General features: G+C 41.7%; 1 protein-coding gene across 3 annotated transcripts in view; it reads right to left on the bottom strand.

The window, feature by feature from the left end:
- Window positions 1-16,368, bottom strand: part of Herc2 (HECT and RLD domain containing E3 ubiquitin protein ligase 2) — a 167,710-nt gene that overhangs the window by 26,177 nt on the left and 125,165 nt on the right. For 2 of the 3 annotated variants that reach the window (XM_031386820.1, XM_031386822.1), the window contains 9 exons: window positions 15,935-16,075; window positions 11,271-11,462; window positions 8,947-9,100; window positions 3,875-3,982; window positions 2,162-2,293; window positions 1,546-1,704; window positions 1,338-1,456; window positions 639-764; window positions 55-210 (listed from right to left, as the gene is read on the bottom strand). In XM_031386820.1, the coding sequence (XP_031242680.1) occupies window positions 55-210; window positions 639-764; window positions 1,338-1,456; window positions 1,546-1,704; window positions 2,162-2,293; window positions 3,875-3,982; window positions 8,947-9,100; window positions 11,271-11,462; window positions 15,935-16,075 (1,287 nt within the window). The remainder of the gene's footprint in view (window positions 1-54; window positions 211-638; window positions 765-1,337; window positions 1,457-1,545; window positions 1,705-2,161; window positions 2,294-3,874; window positions 3,983-8,946; window positions 9,101-11,270; window positions 11,463-15,934; window positions 16,076-16,368) is intronic. The other variant, XM_031386821.1, reaches the window with a different exon arrangement.

The raw sequence follows: 16,368 nt of genomic DNA, 5'->3' as shown, positions 1-16,368 counted from the left end.
TCTCTCTCCCTCTCTCTCTCACACACACACACACACACACACACACAACACTACCTCATCAAGAAACAGACGAGGCAATGGTGTTCTTTTGTCCAGGGCTACAGCAACACGGGAAGCCATGCAGTATCTTCGGAACCAAGCCCATTTATGGGTCTCTGCGCAGCAAGGGAGTGTGTCTAATTCCAGGTCACAAGCAAGAGCTACTAGCACCTTCAGTCAACAAAAAATTGGAAACACAGGGATTCTTAGAAACAAAGCTAATGTTTGAGAGAAGGCCAGTGGCTGCCATCCTGAGCTATGAGGACCCTTGTTCCCAAGCCCCTCATTTTCACAGAGTGAGTTTCTAGGAAGAAAACCACTTTAGGAGATATAGGGACTCAGACCAACAACAGTTAGGGTGCCCATATCATACAATAACTAAGAACATCTGTGTATCTCAATGCATACTAATATTTAAAAAAAAAAAGCCTCTGGAATAAAGGCTTTGATTATCTAACCACTTCCTGAGACATATTTCAGTAATACTAAGGACTGCTCCCAAACAGTTCTGTGATACAACACCCTATCATAACAGTTCTCAGTGGCTCTCCCATCCAAAGAGCTATACAGGACCACTTTTAAAATAAGTAAAACACTACCTTAAAGAATGGACTATGGAGCAGCTGTTTGCCACCTCTCACAATAGGATCTTCATACTCAAACTGCCTCTGCAAAGCTTCTGGAAGGCCTTTCACCAAAGCAGCAAGGGCACTGCCTGTAAAACTCTTAAAAACAGCAAAAGAATATTCAATTACAGAAATCCAGAATGCAGGTGAGCCCCAGGTTTGTTTTGTTTGTTCTGTTCCTATAAGTAAAGGATTTTATATCCCTAAAAAAGGGAATAAGTATTTAAATTCTCAACTTGGGAAAGGATGTGCCTATAATGCAAAGAAAGCATCAACATTCAGAATGTTTGCTCTTGGTTTTAGTTAGCCACTCCCAGGGAACTTCCCTCTTTGGCATACAAATCCTGCTCATCTTCTCTTATAGGGTTAGAAACAACTGGAATGGAATGTTCTCATTACAGCATAATAAAAGAGATGTGGCCAATCAGGCTTGTAAAATCTAACACAGACCTACATTCACAGGGGTCAATACACAGGCTTTAAAATAAATATTAGCCCAGTTTGAACTTAGCATATTCAACAGCATGAAAAAAAAAAAGTCTAGATGTGACAAAGCTGCCTGATAGGTAGGCAGAATTCCCCACTCTTCACGCTGGTTTAGAGGTTTTAATAATTAAAGCAGCACATTTATTCTGAAAGGGTCATAGGTCTAGAAACCCTAATGCTTCATACCAAAGCTCTTGTTTCCCCATCATTTTCTCCCAGCAGTCTGTTTATGTTAATTGACTGCCCAAATTCTGTGGTGAGCAGTCTCCTCAGTCTCTGAAGAGCCCACATTCTGTGGCTGGCAGCTGAAACAACACACAGGGAAAGTTTAGAATCTGGACTACTTTCTTCAACTTAGATAAACAGACAGGATGACCATGAAGGTACCACTAACCTAGGGCACTCAGCTGAGCACACGCAGCCAGAGAGGCAGCAAGACGAGGGACAATGCTTCTGTTGGAGGTGAGATTGAGTCGGAAGTCCAGGAGACAGGTCACTAGGTCCATGGATGGACAGGAGAGGACACAGCGATCCGAGAGGAGGTCCTTAGGGCCTGTGAAGAAGTCCTGCAAATGTCCCTATGTGATATGGTGGGGACCACCTCCTACAGACAAACTCACAAACTCAACTCCCACTAGAACACAGTATAAGGGAAGAACACAGCACTGCTGACCTGTAAGTCATGCTTTTTGTTAGTTTGTTGTTGTTTGTTTTCCTGTCCTGGGCAAACAGAACTATCAGTGAGTGACTGTTTCCAACCCTGAGCCATGCTCTTCAAACTGGTATTTAACTGAACCAAAAGCATCAGGAATCACAACCAGCACCAGCTCCTATGACGTGAGGATGGGACTAAGCACCCTGACAAGTAGAAAGCTTAGATGGCTCTTTGATCCTCTCCCCAGGTAGGCACTCTGACTGTTTTTTCCCAGAGCAGAAGACAATCCTTAAATTACAGAATGAAAAGTTTGCACAGTTCCACTTCCTTGGGTGATAATCACAGCCCCTCTTACCTGCGGCTGGCATGATGGGATAAACTGTGAAGCGCCAGCCCCACCCGTTCACAGACCCATCACTGATGAACTTCCACTTCAACTCATCTCCAGGGATGCGAAGCTCACTCGACCAATCAGACCATTCTCGACCTAGCAGAGGAAAGTACACGATGAAATTAATATGACTCCACCATCTCACCAACAAGACTCCCTACATGCAATGCACAGCTGTTCATACCACTTCAGAAGGTCAGCAGGCTCCTCCAGCCCAAGACCTCTCAAGCTTACATTCACAATGGGTTGAAAATTTTCTACCTTTCCACAGACTTCTATTCAACCTCTGATCGAGTACTGGAGAACCTGAGAGCACATTCATACACACTTCCCCAAAGAAGCTACTATCAATTGGGGAAATGATTATGTACACAACTGGGATGCACCATGACAACTGCAGAGGGAGCAGGCCCACACCAAGATAGGTTCTCGGAATACTGAGAATGGCATTCTGAGTATAGCAGGTAGTTAGGCAATGGCAGAAAGATCTAAAATTCCCACAAGGGGCATTTGTAAACAAGCCACCATGACCAAGACAAACTGTACTCAAGGAAGGAATGGAGCAACCTGGTCAGACCCAAGGATCTTTGGAGCTGTATAATGGTCTCTTAAAAGAGCAAGAGAGACTGAGCAACTTAATGATGTAGAAGCATGAGGCAACAGCATACACACAGCCTGTAGGACTTCCATCTCAAGGCAGTGAGACCAGCACAAATAATAACAATACTAGAACTCCTTTGATAGACATTTACCAAAATGCCAGACAAGCCATGTCAATTATCACTGTACCACATTAGAGCAAGGACTTATATGACACCATGCAACACAGTCATGCTGCTTACTACATACACTATGAGTGGTAAGACAAAGACCACATGCAGCCTATAAAACCACAACTACTTACACACTTAGTCTTTCACAGGGAACATTCCTCAGTCTTTATAAAAGACGTAGCTTAGTGGTAAAGTGTTTGCCTAGCATGCATAAGGACCCTGGGTTCAATACTCAGCACAGGGAGGTGTGTATGTGTGTGTGGGGTGAGTAACATACACACGCATACATACATACATACATACATACTCACACATATTCATGCATGCACATATAGTCACACACCCTCTCCCCTGACTAAAAAGATTTGAAAAGAAACACACATGCATATACATGCATTAACAATTCTATAATGTTCAAAGTTTTAAGTAAGTTTATTAGACCACTCTTCCTGACCTCATGGAGCTCAGCAAAGTACCCAAGACCACACACCATGTCTCCAATCCACCGCACATTCTGTCTACCCTCCAGACACAGCACTCCATGAGCCACACCCTTACTATCAGTCAGACCAGAATTTCTTCACACTCTGTAGTATGCCAACAATGCTATGCAGGCCCCAGTACTCTTACACACCCATGGTTCTCCAACTGCCGGAACATCTCTCACACCAGACAGTCACTAACCCTCTCTGATAGTGGTATGAAGCACACATCACACAGATCATATCTTATTCAAAGTACTGGAAAAAGGAAAACAAAACCTACTGTTTTACAACTCATTACCTTGCTATACCTTCCTTAAAGTTCCCATGGAATGAAGCACTAGTATCCTGTCTTATGCTAACAACTCCTTTTACGGAGCACAAGTGAGGAGGACTGTCCCTACTTGCCCTCCCTTCTTCACCTGACCGCACCGACACAATCCTGTTGACACCATCCATGACAGTGAGAGGATCATGGCGCCTCTCTGTGGAGCACTGCCGGTCAAACTCCACCCTGAGTCCTTCAGCACCTGGAGTATAAGCAAGCAGAAAACACAGTGGAAACTCCTGAGAGCAAGTGAAAGTCACAGTTCAGCAAAGTAGGAAGAGTGAGACCAGAACTGCATGTAGGAGCTGGGGAAGAACCAGCACCAAAATCTCAGCCTGAGGTTGGACACCTTTCCCAGCACTAGCCCCCAGAAGAAGGCTCTGCCCGTGGACTACAAGGCCAGAGAACCATCCCACTTGACTGAGCTGTTCTGTTCTCTCACCTCCACAACAACTTCCATGCTGCAATTCTATCACCTGACCAACCATATTATGATGTCTTGAAGACAGTGCTATGGGTGATCTTGAATGACCCCCTAAGTCTATGTCACGGTTTGAATATACTTGGCCTGGGACTGGCACTATTTGGAGGTGTGGCCTTGTTGGAGTAGGTGTATCACTATGGGGGTGTGCTTTTAAGACCCTCATCCTAACTGCTTGGAAGTTAGTCTTCTCCTAGCAGCCTTCAGATGAAGATGTAGTACTCTCAGCTCCTCCTGCACCATGCCTCCTGGACACTCCCATGTACCCGCCTTGATGATAATGGACTGAACTTCTGAACCTGTAAGCCAGCCCCAATTAAATGTTGTCCTTATAAGAGTTGCCTTGGTTGTGGTGTCCCTTCACAGCAGTAAAACCCTAAGACAGTCTGTAAGTTACAAAGCTGGTCACTTGTCTGGCACTATGAGAGGTCGGCAGGGTCTTACTGGAGGCCTCTAAGTTATTAGGAGTGTGCCCATGGAAAGGACTGAGAGACTGTGGCTCTTTCCTGTCTCTGCTTCTTGGCTGTGAGGTGAGTGATTTGTGTTCCACGTCTATGAATTCCCACAACATGCAAATTACGTGTTACAATCTCCATAACTGCAAGGCAGAATAACCTACGTTTTATAAGCTATAGTCAGCTCATAAAGTATTTTGTTATAGTGATGGAAAGGTGCCTAACACAATCGTACTGTGTGAACTTTTGACTTATAGCCAAATCTGATGTAAATTGTGGGTTGACATTTAAAGTAGGGACAGACTTGTGAGACTGCGCCCTTTGGGTAGTCTAGTAGTGGCACAACTTAGCTGAATTGCTGGACACCCAGCTGGTGTTTACTGAGAACTGCTTAGTGTAAAATCTCACATATTCAGTATCCAAAGTCTTGTAAGAACAATCAGGAGAGACCCTTGAAAAGGAATGGGAGCAAAGGAGAGAATGTGACTGTCCTTGTGCAGGTCTTTAGATTACCCTGACAGTCACAGAGACAGATACACTGTGCAGTTCATCATGGAGGACTGACAGCTATGACTAGTTTTTAAGAGACATATTTGAATGTTCTATGAGGGAACATAAGAAGTGAGTGGGAGGAAATCAAATTATATTAGACTGGCTCAGAAAGCCTGGAATTACTAAGAAATTAATAAATTCAGAAAATATATTTGGTTAGTAGATGGTATGAAGTGAGAAACAGCAGAGGAAGATAACCACATGATTTTTATTTAAGATCTTGGTAGAAATACTTCTGGTTCAATTTTTATTGCATGTATGTGAGCGGTATTTGTATGTATGTGTGGTTACTTGTCTGTATAGAGGACAAGCAGGTGCTGTTCTTCAGGTACTGTCTACCATGGTTTTTGATGGGGTCTGTCCCTTGCCTATAGCTCATCAATTCAGCTAGGCTGACTGGCCAATGAGTCTCTAAGATCCACCTGCCTGTCTCCAGTGGCTGCAGTCCAATGTGCTCACTTCTTTTACACGGGCTGGGGACTGAACTTAGGCCCTCATGATGACACAGCAAGCACTTTACTTTTCCAGCTGCCACTTTAGTTTTAAATTTCCTTTTTAGGTGTTTTGTTTGTTTGTTCTGCTGGTTTTGGTTGGGTTTTGTTGTTGTTGTTTACTTGTTTTTGAGATGAGTTGTCACTATGTAGCTCTAGATGTCCTGAAATTCACTATGTAGACCAGGCTGGCCTAAAATCACAGAAATCTACCTGTCTCTGCCTCCCGAGTACATTAAAAGCATGTACTTCTATACCCCAGCTGTTTTTTGAGACAAAGTTCTGCCTGGCCTTGAACTCAAAAGATTCACAGGCCTGCCTCTGCCTCCTCAGTGCTGGGATTAAACACTTGTGCTACCATGAGCAGCACTGTTTTTAGATTTCATCATGAAAGTGCAATAGATTAAAATTAAAACTAGACAAAAAAATACTTTCGCAAGCCCTACCTCATTCTGAAAGTTCAATACTATGGTTTATACATTTAAAATGAACAAAATAAAGTATTAAAAATTACTGTTAGGGGCCAGGCAGTGGTGGCACACTTAGGGGGTGCAGAGGCAGGCAGATTTCTGAGTTCGAGGCCAGCCTGGTCTACAAAGTGAGTTCTAGGACAGCCAGGGCAATACAGAGAAACCCTGTCTCAAAAAACAACAACAAAAAATTACTGTTATTAAAAAACAAAGTTTGGGGTCATACCCCTACAGATAATTAACAGTGGCCAGAAAGGTTCCACATACCACCATGACTGCTACTATTATCTCAAAAAAAATAGACAGAAAGACACAAGAGAGAAAAAAAGCAACAGATAAAAATCAGAAAACCAAAATATGTAAGTGCTAAAATTCACAAACAACTTACAATTTTAAAAAAAATTCCAAAATGAAGACTTAAACTAGAAAAAGATTAAGAATATACCACAGAGTCCCAAGGAAGGAAATAATCAGCATTGAACCCAAGACACTCAATATAGAGATATCACAATGCCCTGAAAAAAAGAACTAAGCTAGGAGAGAGCATCACAAACCAATTTACGAAAATGCTCTGAAAGAACACTGGGAGCTAAAAATATACCCTATATCTGTAAATATTACCTAGAGTGACTAAGGTAAACATATATTCTAGTACAATTTTTTACTGCAGAAACACACAATAACTTAAAAGAGGAAACATTAGCTTGATCACACTTCCACAGATGAGTAAATGATCCAAGAGCTTAACATCAGAAAAGCAACCTTTCAAGTTCAAATGGCACAACCTCTAGAGGACAAGTCTGAGCTGGGAGCTGCAGAGGAATTTACAGACAAAGGGCAGAGGAAGGAACATGTGATGCAGTAAAACTAAAGCTACGGAACCTAAAAGAAACCATTATACCTAAAGCTACTGCAGTGGATAAGAGTTAAGACAAAGACTAGCAAGATGTGAAGGAGGAAGAGACTCTGTCACGTTTTGTTTCTAGTAACTGATTTTGCCAGTCACAGAATCCCAACTCGGTTCTGATCAGGATCTGACATGAATAAAGAGATGCAGGTCTGATGGAACAAAGGTAGTAGACACACTGCATTTTTCAGTTGCAGTCCATACGAAAGTCAGACATTGTATTCATCTACCAATCAAGCTCATTTCTGTCACTGAAGATGTTTAGAAACGATGCCAAGTCTCTTAGCACCAAGTTGTGATCTTGAAACCATGGCAATCCTAAATGGAAGGCAGAACACACAAGACAACCTTAGAATTCTTTGCCACTGCAGACTGCATGGGAGCTACCAACAAACCACCACAACTATTTTGCAAGCCGCATTGTCAACAAGTTCTAAATAACATAAACACACAAATACTACACGGGCACTTTGGAAAAGTGATGGGAAGGAAGGATTCATATTCCCAAAATATAGTAAACATAAGGAAAGAATCAAGTGCTTTTCTCATGTAGACACTATCCCTAGGTAAAAGAGGAAATATCTTTCTGAAGTATTCCAGCTGATAAGTAAGAAAGAAAAATTAAATTAGAACAACACTACTTGTCAACCCCCACCCCAGATGAATTAATAATCTTGGTGCTGAGCAGCAACTACAGCTAACATTTTAAGGAGCAACGTGCAGACAGTAGTGCTTTACTGAGGTGGCAGAAAACAAAAGAGTTTGCCAAGTGGATGAAACAAAGGCACCCTGAATCAGACTGACCAGGCTGAGGAACATGCTGAATTGTGGGCATGTACAAAAAGTAGATTTGGTTAAGTTCAGCCTCTTTACTGCCTCAACATATAAACCATGTAGCATATGAAAGGGAACAGTGAAGAGGGAAGGGAGGAAGAAACTAAAAATTTACAACTGAGGAACAGAGGCTGCCAAAATTGCACATCAGAGGTGCTCAACATAAGGATGACTTTACTTCACAGAATGTGGGGCTGCTTCCAAAAACTTGGTCAGCTGACTTTAGACATAGGTTTTAGTGAAGGCACATTCATCTGATAATTGAATCATTAAAATTTTATTTGATGTATGTTCCAGTTAGGTCTAGCTATCAATTTAACAAAGCCTAAAGTCATCAAAGGGAACGCCAATCAAAGAGCTTTGGGTCAGATTGACCTGATTGAAGACTGATGTGAGATGCCCTGCCCACTGTGGACAGAACCATCCAAAATGCAGATTTATAAAAACAGTATTACTGTAGAAGCCTGATACTACCACAGTAGTCAAGTATCACCATACACACAAAAGTCAGTGATTGTATGTATCTATCCATTCAGCTTATCTCTGTGCATGGAAACTGCCTAGAAACAACACAGTAGCCAGGTCTGGGACATATAAGAAAGCTATGGAGCACAAGCGAGCGAGCAATCAGTGAGCAGCATCACTCTATGGTTTCTGCTTTAGTTCTTCATTTAGTCTCCACCCCAACTTCCCTGAATATGGATTGTGACCTGGAGGTAAAGTCAAATAAAACCTTTCCTCTTAACTCAAGCTGCTTTTGGTACTGGTGTTTATCATAGCAACAGAAAGCAAACTAATACAGTGTAGCTTCTGTGTTGCATTTTATTTTACTAAGATTTTGGAAGAGGATCAAAAAATAATCCTATTCCCTTATTTTCCAGAAAAGGGAAATGATTGCTCCCCTGGAAGTGGCTACAAAACAAGCCCTTCTCCAGACAGTGGGCCTTGCAGCCCTTGCCAGGGCTGGTCCACATACCTGGTATCTTCACTGTGCCACTGGTGGAGGTGTCATCTGTATAGGGATGGCTACTCTCTACCACCACAGGCTGGGAGGAGAGACGGCCACTCTGTGAGTCTGTGGCCACATCTTCTAACTCGGTGACACAGAGCTCCAACAACATGTCTGCCACCTAGAAAGGAACAGAGACATGAATGAAGGCTACCTCTGGGTCATCCAAGCCCTACCCATGCTCATCCCAGCTCTGTGCTTTAATGCAGGGAAAGAGTAGCAGAGTGAAGGACTTGAAGGAAAAATAGAACAAACAACAACAAAAACCCCACCAAGTTAAGGGGCTGGGGAAATGACTCAGTAGTATTCAAGTATGTGGACCTGACTTTAGATCACCAGATCCCATGTAAAAAGCCAGGTATGGCAATGCACACCTGCATTCCCAGTGCCTAGGAAGCTAAGCCAGGTGGGTGGTCCCTATCTTTCCAATCTTTCATTGAGCTCCAGGTTCAGTAAGAGGTGGTGTCTCAAAAATCAAAATGGAAGGCTAATCAAGGAAGACACCTGACACTGACTTCTGACCTCAACAAAAGCAAGTGTGTATATGTGCCCATGAACAGATACACAAATACACACACACACACACACACACACACACACACACACACACACACACACACACACACACCAGAGAAAGAAAGGAAGAAAGGAAGGAAACTGAGTTAAGAAACAAAGGTTAATTTTAGACCTAGTTTCCTTATGCATAAAATCAAGGCACAGTAAAGGTACTACGAGAATTAAAACTATCCACAGGAAAGCATTTGGAAGGAACCACACACAAAACACACTCAGTTAAGGCTGACTCATAAACTGAAACACCAGTGATAATAACAGTCTCATCCACACCTGGACAAGATTACTTCTTGGTGAAAAGAGTCAGCTTAGGGGACAAAAATATCATGAGAAGGAGCAGAAATCTGAAAATAATGACTAAGACTCTAAGAGCATCGGGAGTCAAGCTGGGTCAGAGGGGAGGATCCAGGAACAACCAGACCACTCAGGCCCATCTACGGCAGAGGGAGTATATCTTAACATGGTTGAGCCAGATAGACGGCTTGGTTTACAAAAGTGCTTGCCATGTGTGCCTGACAAAGTGAGTTTGATATCTAGAGTCCATGCAAAAATAGAAAGCAAGAAATTACTGTACAAATTGCTCTATGACTTCCACACATACATATGTCATGTTACCTTTCCCACACTAATAATAAAAAATTAAAATTAAAAAATTAAAAAGACATAAATACAAGCAATATTGTCAGTCCCTAAATTTAAACATAAAAAGAAAAATCCCACTTTCTGTTTTCCAGGATTATTTTTCACTATTTCCCTCATGTGTAGATAACAATTTAGTTTAAAAAAGTTACATTAATGACAAAGTGATATCACTGCCACATAGGCACAGATATATAAATTTATGAGTCCCTAATATTTAGATAAGGACAGGACCTCAAGTATCCATCTCACCTCTTCAAGGACAATTTAAAGACAATTGCAACTGTAAGCCTGACCAACTGAGTTAAATTTCCAGGACCCATATAATGAAAGTAGAGAATTAATTTCTGCAGACTGCCCTCTAATCTCCACTTGTGTATCATGACACACATATAATAAATAATATATATTTTCATATACATTATAATAAAAAAATTTTAAAGGCGGATTTCTGAGTTCAAGGCCAGCCTGGTCTACAGAGTGAATTCCAGGACAGCCACGGCTATACAGAGAAACCCTGTCTTGAAAAACCAAAAAGAAAAAAGAAAAAAGAAAAAGAAAACAATTCCTACAAAGTGTCCACATACACACACACACAAAGAGACACAAACAAACACACACACAGAGACACACAGACACATATACTCCAAACACAAACTAAAAATAAAATAATGGTTTTGTTTTTAAAGAACAAGAGCTAGTGAGATGGCTCAGTGGTTAAGAGTACTTACTACTCTTGCAGAAAACCTAAGTTTAGTTCCTACCACTTACATGGTAGCTTAAAGCCATCTATAACTCCAATTCAAGGGGATCCAAAACCCTCTCCTGGCCTCCTCAGGTACCATGTACGAATATGCTATGCATATATTCACTCAGGCAAACACTTATAAGAAACAAATCTTTTTAAAAAATAAAAATAAATGAATCAACCCTAGATGGATAAAAGAAACCACTGGGAGAACTGCAATACACTTTGTTTTAAGGAATAGCTTCTAAACCTCTGTCCATGGAGCAGTCTAGGAGGAGACCATATGTGAAGAACAGCGGTTCTTGCAGAGAAAGCTGGGCCCATCACTCACCTGTGGGTAGGCAGTGCCCATGCCGGACAGCACAGCAGAAAGCACATCCCTGCCCCTATCTCCAGCCCTGCTGCACACTGACAGCTTGAGCAGGTCCACCACCACCCGGGTGTCATCAGGGATCAGCAGACTAGTGAACTCATCCAAGGACTGGGGCTCCGGGCCTGATGTTTTATTTTGGCTTTCAACATCCTAAATGAATTGACAATAAAACAGTTAAAACAGAGAATGAAGTATGGAGAGATAAAAGTCCTGGAGCCCAAAGGACACATTAGGAATGGGGAAAGAACATTAAATACCAGACTAAGACATGATTGATCCCAATATCTCCACTAAGCTCTATCAGATTTTCAAGAGCAAGGAACTATTTTACAAAGTACTGATAGCACCCACCTAGGAATAATGCCTTGTTATTATGAGCAGGTAAGCAGCACACAATGTGAGTTAGAAGGACACCATGCCATGTGAAGCCTACCCCTACTCATCAGATTTTATATTACAACTTTCATCTAGATCTCTAACACATCATTCACATTATCAATCTTCCTCAGGTTCCTTAAAAAATAATTTTTTAACATTTTTAGATTAACATTTTAGATAACTTTTTTCTTTTTTTTCTTTTTACCCCTTTACTACTAGGGAGTAGAAGAAGGCCTAAGTGAATGTGTGCTGTTGACATGAGCACAGCCATTTCAAGCCATGGGAAAATGGCAAAATATCACTCCCACGAAACTGAGGCTCAAAGGACTTCCCTTCTGGCCTAAGCTGTTGTGTGTGCAGAAAACGTCCACCATAGCTTTTCTCTGGGATGTTTAAGGCCTGCAGACTGCTTCCATACAGAGATTGCTCCTGCTGAGGTGGCTAAGCCTACATTGCCCCCCTGATCCAGCTGTATGCAATAACTCCTCCTCCTTGTTCAGCTGTGTGCAGTTAACCCCTTTTCTTTGTTCAATTCTATAAAATAAATACACTGAGCTCCCAGGATGCTGTGGCTTCTCCATGGGAGGGCAGTCCACAGAGCCCCAGCTTTCTGTGTTTCTGTGTGTTTGTCTTTTCTTTATTCCCTCACTGCCCCAGTCTGCTCCGTAACTGGAGCCTTGCAAGGATGCAGCATTTTACTTTCCACTCTTACTGCATCAGCTAAAACATAGCCTATCTACTCACATTTTCTCCTTTTAAGAAGAAAGCTTCCACTTATTTGCTGGGAGTTGCTTCTTCATTAATGAGTCCTCCCAAGTCCCTACTCTATGAAGGTGCCTAATCTGTGTCAGCTGTCCCCGCCTTATTTTCAGCACATTAAGAGTCTCTTATAGGTCAGACATGGGCAATACTCATAAAAAGGAAAAAGGGACCCCAGCCATCAAAGCTGAGGTAGGCCACTTCTGTACTCAGCCTAAGCATTATGTGAGACAAAGGAAGAAATCAGACTCAATAAAGAGCGAGACCCAGAAGGTTTTCCACTCCTCTGCTTCTGTGACCTCACTAAATTAGAACAATAGAAATGAAAACAGGGAGAACAGTCAAACCTCTGAGTCCTGGGACCAGAGTGTAAGCACAATTCATTAGAAACGATGATCTTCCAGAATGATAGCAAAGGCGCCAGGAGAGTATTTAACTGTTAATATATAAAGTATCTCTAGTCTTAAAATGCAGAAGTAGAAATCTAACAATATATGATGAGGATCTTTTAAAAAAGAAAATATATCTGGATTGCTGAAAAATAAAGTACGGGCTACATACCCTTAAATATGAATTATATACAACACTAGCAGGAAAATTACCTTGCTATAATTCATAATAAGAATTTGAGGATATAATCTGGAAACAGCCTAGGTCTCACTGATAAATTTGTAGAAAGGTAATCATGGCATCCTCCTTCTACCTAAAAGCAAAAACTATGCTGTCTTCAGGATCATTTACGTATTAACTCATACCAAAAGATTGCCAAAAACAAAACTGATTCTAGATTGAACTTAAGGTGATTTTCTTATTACACAGGTGGCTGTGCATCACCTTTATAGATGCAGTATGTTTATAGAACACACTTCCTGTCAATTTTAACTATGGAATGAATCAAGGGATTCTATCATAAACAAAAACAATGTATATCTGTCCCTAAGTGGGATGGCTGGCATAAGAGAGAATGTGAGTAAGGTAAGGTAACCTGTTATAATACACGTATGACACTGTACTATACAGTTGATGGGGTGCCTGGTGCAGTAGATCAATGAGGAAATCAAGCTAGCTTTGAAGTTGGGGTGGCCATAGTCACGCAGAGGAAAGATGTCGTCCCCCAAGTAAGACAGACTGGCTTTGAGTACCAGTGCCTGTGCACAAGAAAAGATGCCTGGAAGTATGTAGGTTGTATTAGTCAGGGTTTCTATTCCTGCACAAACATCATGACCATGAAGCAAGTTGGGGAGGAAAGGGTTTATTGAGCTTACACTTCCTCATTGCTGTTATCACCAAAGGAAGTCAGGACTGGAACTCAAGCAGGTCAGGAAGCAGGAGCTGATGCAGAGGCCATGGAGAGATGTTCTTTACTGGCTTGCTTCCCCTGGCTTGCTCAGCCTGCTCTCTTATAGGACCCAAGACCTCCAGCCCAGGGATGGCACCACCCACAAGGGGCCCTACCCCCTTGATCACTAATTGAGAAAATGCCCCACAGCTGGGTCTCATGGAGGCACTTCCCCAACTGAAACTCCCTTCTCTGTGATAACTCCAGCCTGTGTCAAGTTGACACACAAAACCAGCCAGTACACAGGTGGTGACCAGCACAGAAAGCTGGCTACTACTAGACTGAAATAGATGACATACCCTGTGTTTTCATGTGTAACACCCCTCTCAACACACACATACACACACACACACACACACACACACACACACACGTACAATTTATTTCTTAATTCTATCACAACAGTGATGAAAAGAAACGCTCACAGACTTATGAGCGAAAACTTGGCCCTAAACAATGACAGAAATAAACAGCTCACTTAAATAGTACAGAAACCCACAAGTCTGTAACAATATAAGAAAGGCAGACAGACATAAACGGACAAACAAGACATCCTGGTAAAAAAGCAGGTTAGAAACCTATCTGTGTGAAAGGATTTCAAACAAACAAACAAACAAACAAACAAACAAACGTCCTATAAGAGACAGAGCTAAGAGAAACAAGTGTTGGTGGGATTTCTCTGAGAACAAAGCAGCCAAGCCACCAATGCTCAGCTGCAACAGTTTGCTCACATGGGGTCAGGCAGCTACAGATGCCAGGGAAGTGGTTTATCAGTGGCACTGCAAAAGCCAGAGAGACTGTCCAAGTGCAATACGTGCATGCATACTGAGAGAAGCCAAGAAGGGTGTGGCTGCTCCATTCACAAAGAAATCATGACAGTGCTTCTTTCTGTTATCTTTAGCTCCATCTCTTACAGGAATTATTGTTTGTTTGCTTGTTTGTTTTTTTGTTTTTGAGACAGGGTTTCTCTGTGTAGTCCTGGCTGTTCTGGAGCTCACTCTGTAGACCAGGTTAGCCTTGAACTTACAGAGATCCACCTCCCTCTACCTCCAAAATTCTGGAATTAAAGGCATGCACCAAAACCACCCAGCTAGAAACTTATTTTAAATCTTAGTTTTTAAAATCCATTCACATAGATATGGCTTCTAATCTACCATTCTTCCAGGATGTCTTGTTTCTCTGTCTGTCTATATCTATCTGCCTGTGTTATTTTGTTACAAAGAAGCAAAAGTATGGGGTGCAGATATCCTGATGTGTGCAATATAGATCATCATAGGATGGTGGGCTTTACACACTATCTCAGAGCCTCAGTCACAAAATGCCCAGTATGTGGGAAGAAACAATACCACAAAATACCTAAGATAAGGGTATAATTTACAGGCAGGAGGCCTTAGACTAGGGACTGTCAAAAAAGCAGAGTCCAGTCACAGAACTCTCATCTGGGAGGACACTCATATAGCAACCTCATTGACAACCCTGCACATTGATGCAAGACACATCCACACATCTGTAAGTGGACTCTGACTGAGGTTAGAACCCCTTGTTTCATCTTACTGATCTCTAATTTTTACTTTTTATTATTTACACTTTCATTTAGCTATTGTGATTTTACCTTGTATCTCACTGGAAAAGGCTTTTATGGCCATCCTTTCTTTCTTTATACCTTCTCTACAACTTTCTCAAACACTGACATCTCTAGCATTTTCCTTCTCACTCTGACTTTCCTCTCTGCTACTTTTCCTTTATCCATATTTCCGTACTTAAATGCTGATATGTTTCATTTAAAAAAAAAAAAAAAAACTGGCTGGCAGTGGTGATACGCCTTTAATCCCAGCACTAGGGAGGCAGAGGCAGGCGGATTTCTGAGTTCAAGGCCAGCCTGGTCTGCAGAGCAAGTTCCAGGACAGCCAGGGTTATACAGAGAAACTCTGTCTCAAAAAAAACAAAAAAAACAAAACCAAAAAACCCAAAATCTGTAAACTGTATTTTTTCTAACTAGATTACTAATGGCACTGTCTCTGAACTATATAGAGAGCTTCTGTGACTAATATCGGAGATATAGCATGTTCTAGCTCTATATAGGACACCTAACTTTTGAGTACATTTAAGCCTATTTTTCATTTGAAGTCAAAGAATGTTTCCTGACCTCTTTGGTTTTAGTCATGGTTTCTGCAATGATGCTGGCAGCTCCTGGGTCATCTGTCACTGGGATAAATGGGCGAGAAGAAGCTGAGGGAGCAGACGGTGTCACTGCAGAGGGGGTCACAGCATCCTCAGAGGAGACAATCTGATTGGAGAATACACCAGAGGAAATGTTTAAGAAGTTCAGCTGTATGGCACATTGAAACCACTTACAGCACGTTGGAATGATCCAGTGCTCATATCACCTAGCAACACTAGTGAGCCAAAACAGCAAGGACCTACAAATTAGAACATACCGAGTTCACATCTCTCTAAGGTGTCTTTTCCCAAATAATTAACAAATTCTCTGACTTTCTGACTTTTTACACTTCAGAATTCTACTTAATGATTTTTTAAAAGAGAAAATCTATGTTCATTTCAACACTAAGAAATCTCTTA

The sequence above is a fragment of the Mastomys coucha genome, unplaced genomic scaffold (genome assembly GCF_008632895.1).
Source record: "Mastomys coucha isolate ucsf_1 unplaced genomic scaffold, UCSF_Mcou_1 pScaffold21, whole genome shotgun sequence".
NCBI lineage: Eukaryota > Metazoa > Chordata > Mammalia > Rodentia > Muridae > Mastomys > Mastomys coucha.
This window is presented reverse-complemented; position numbering and strand designations above follow the sequence as displayed.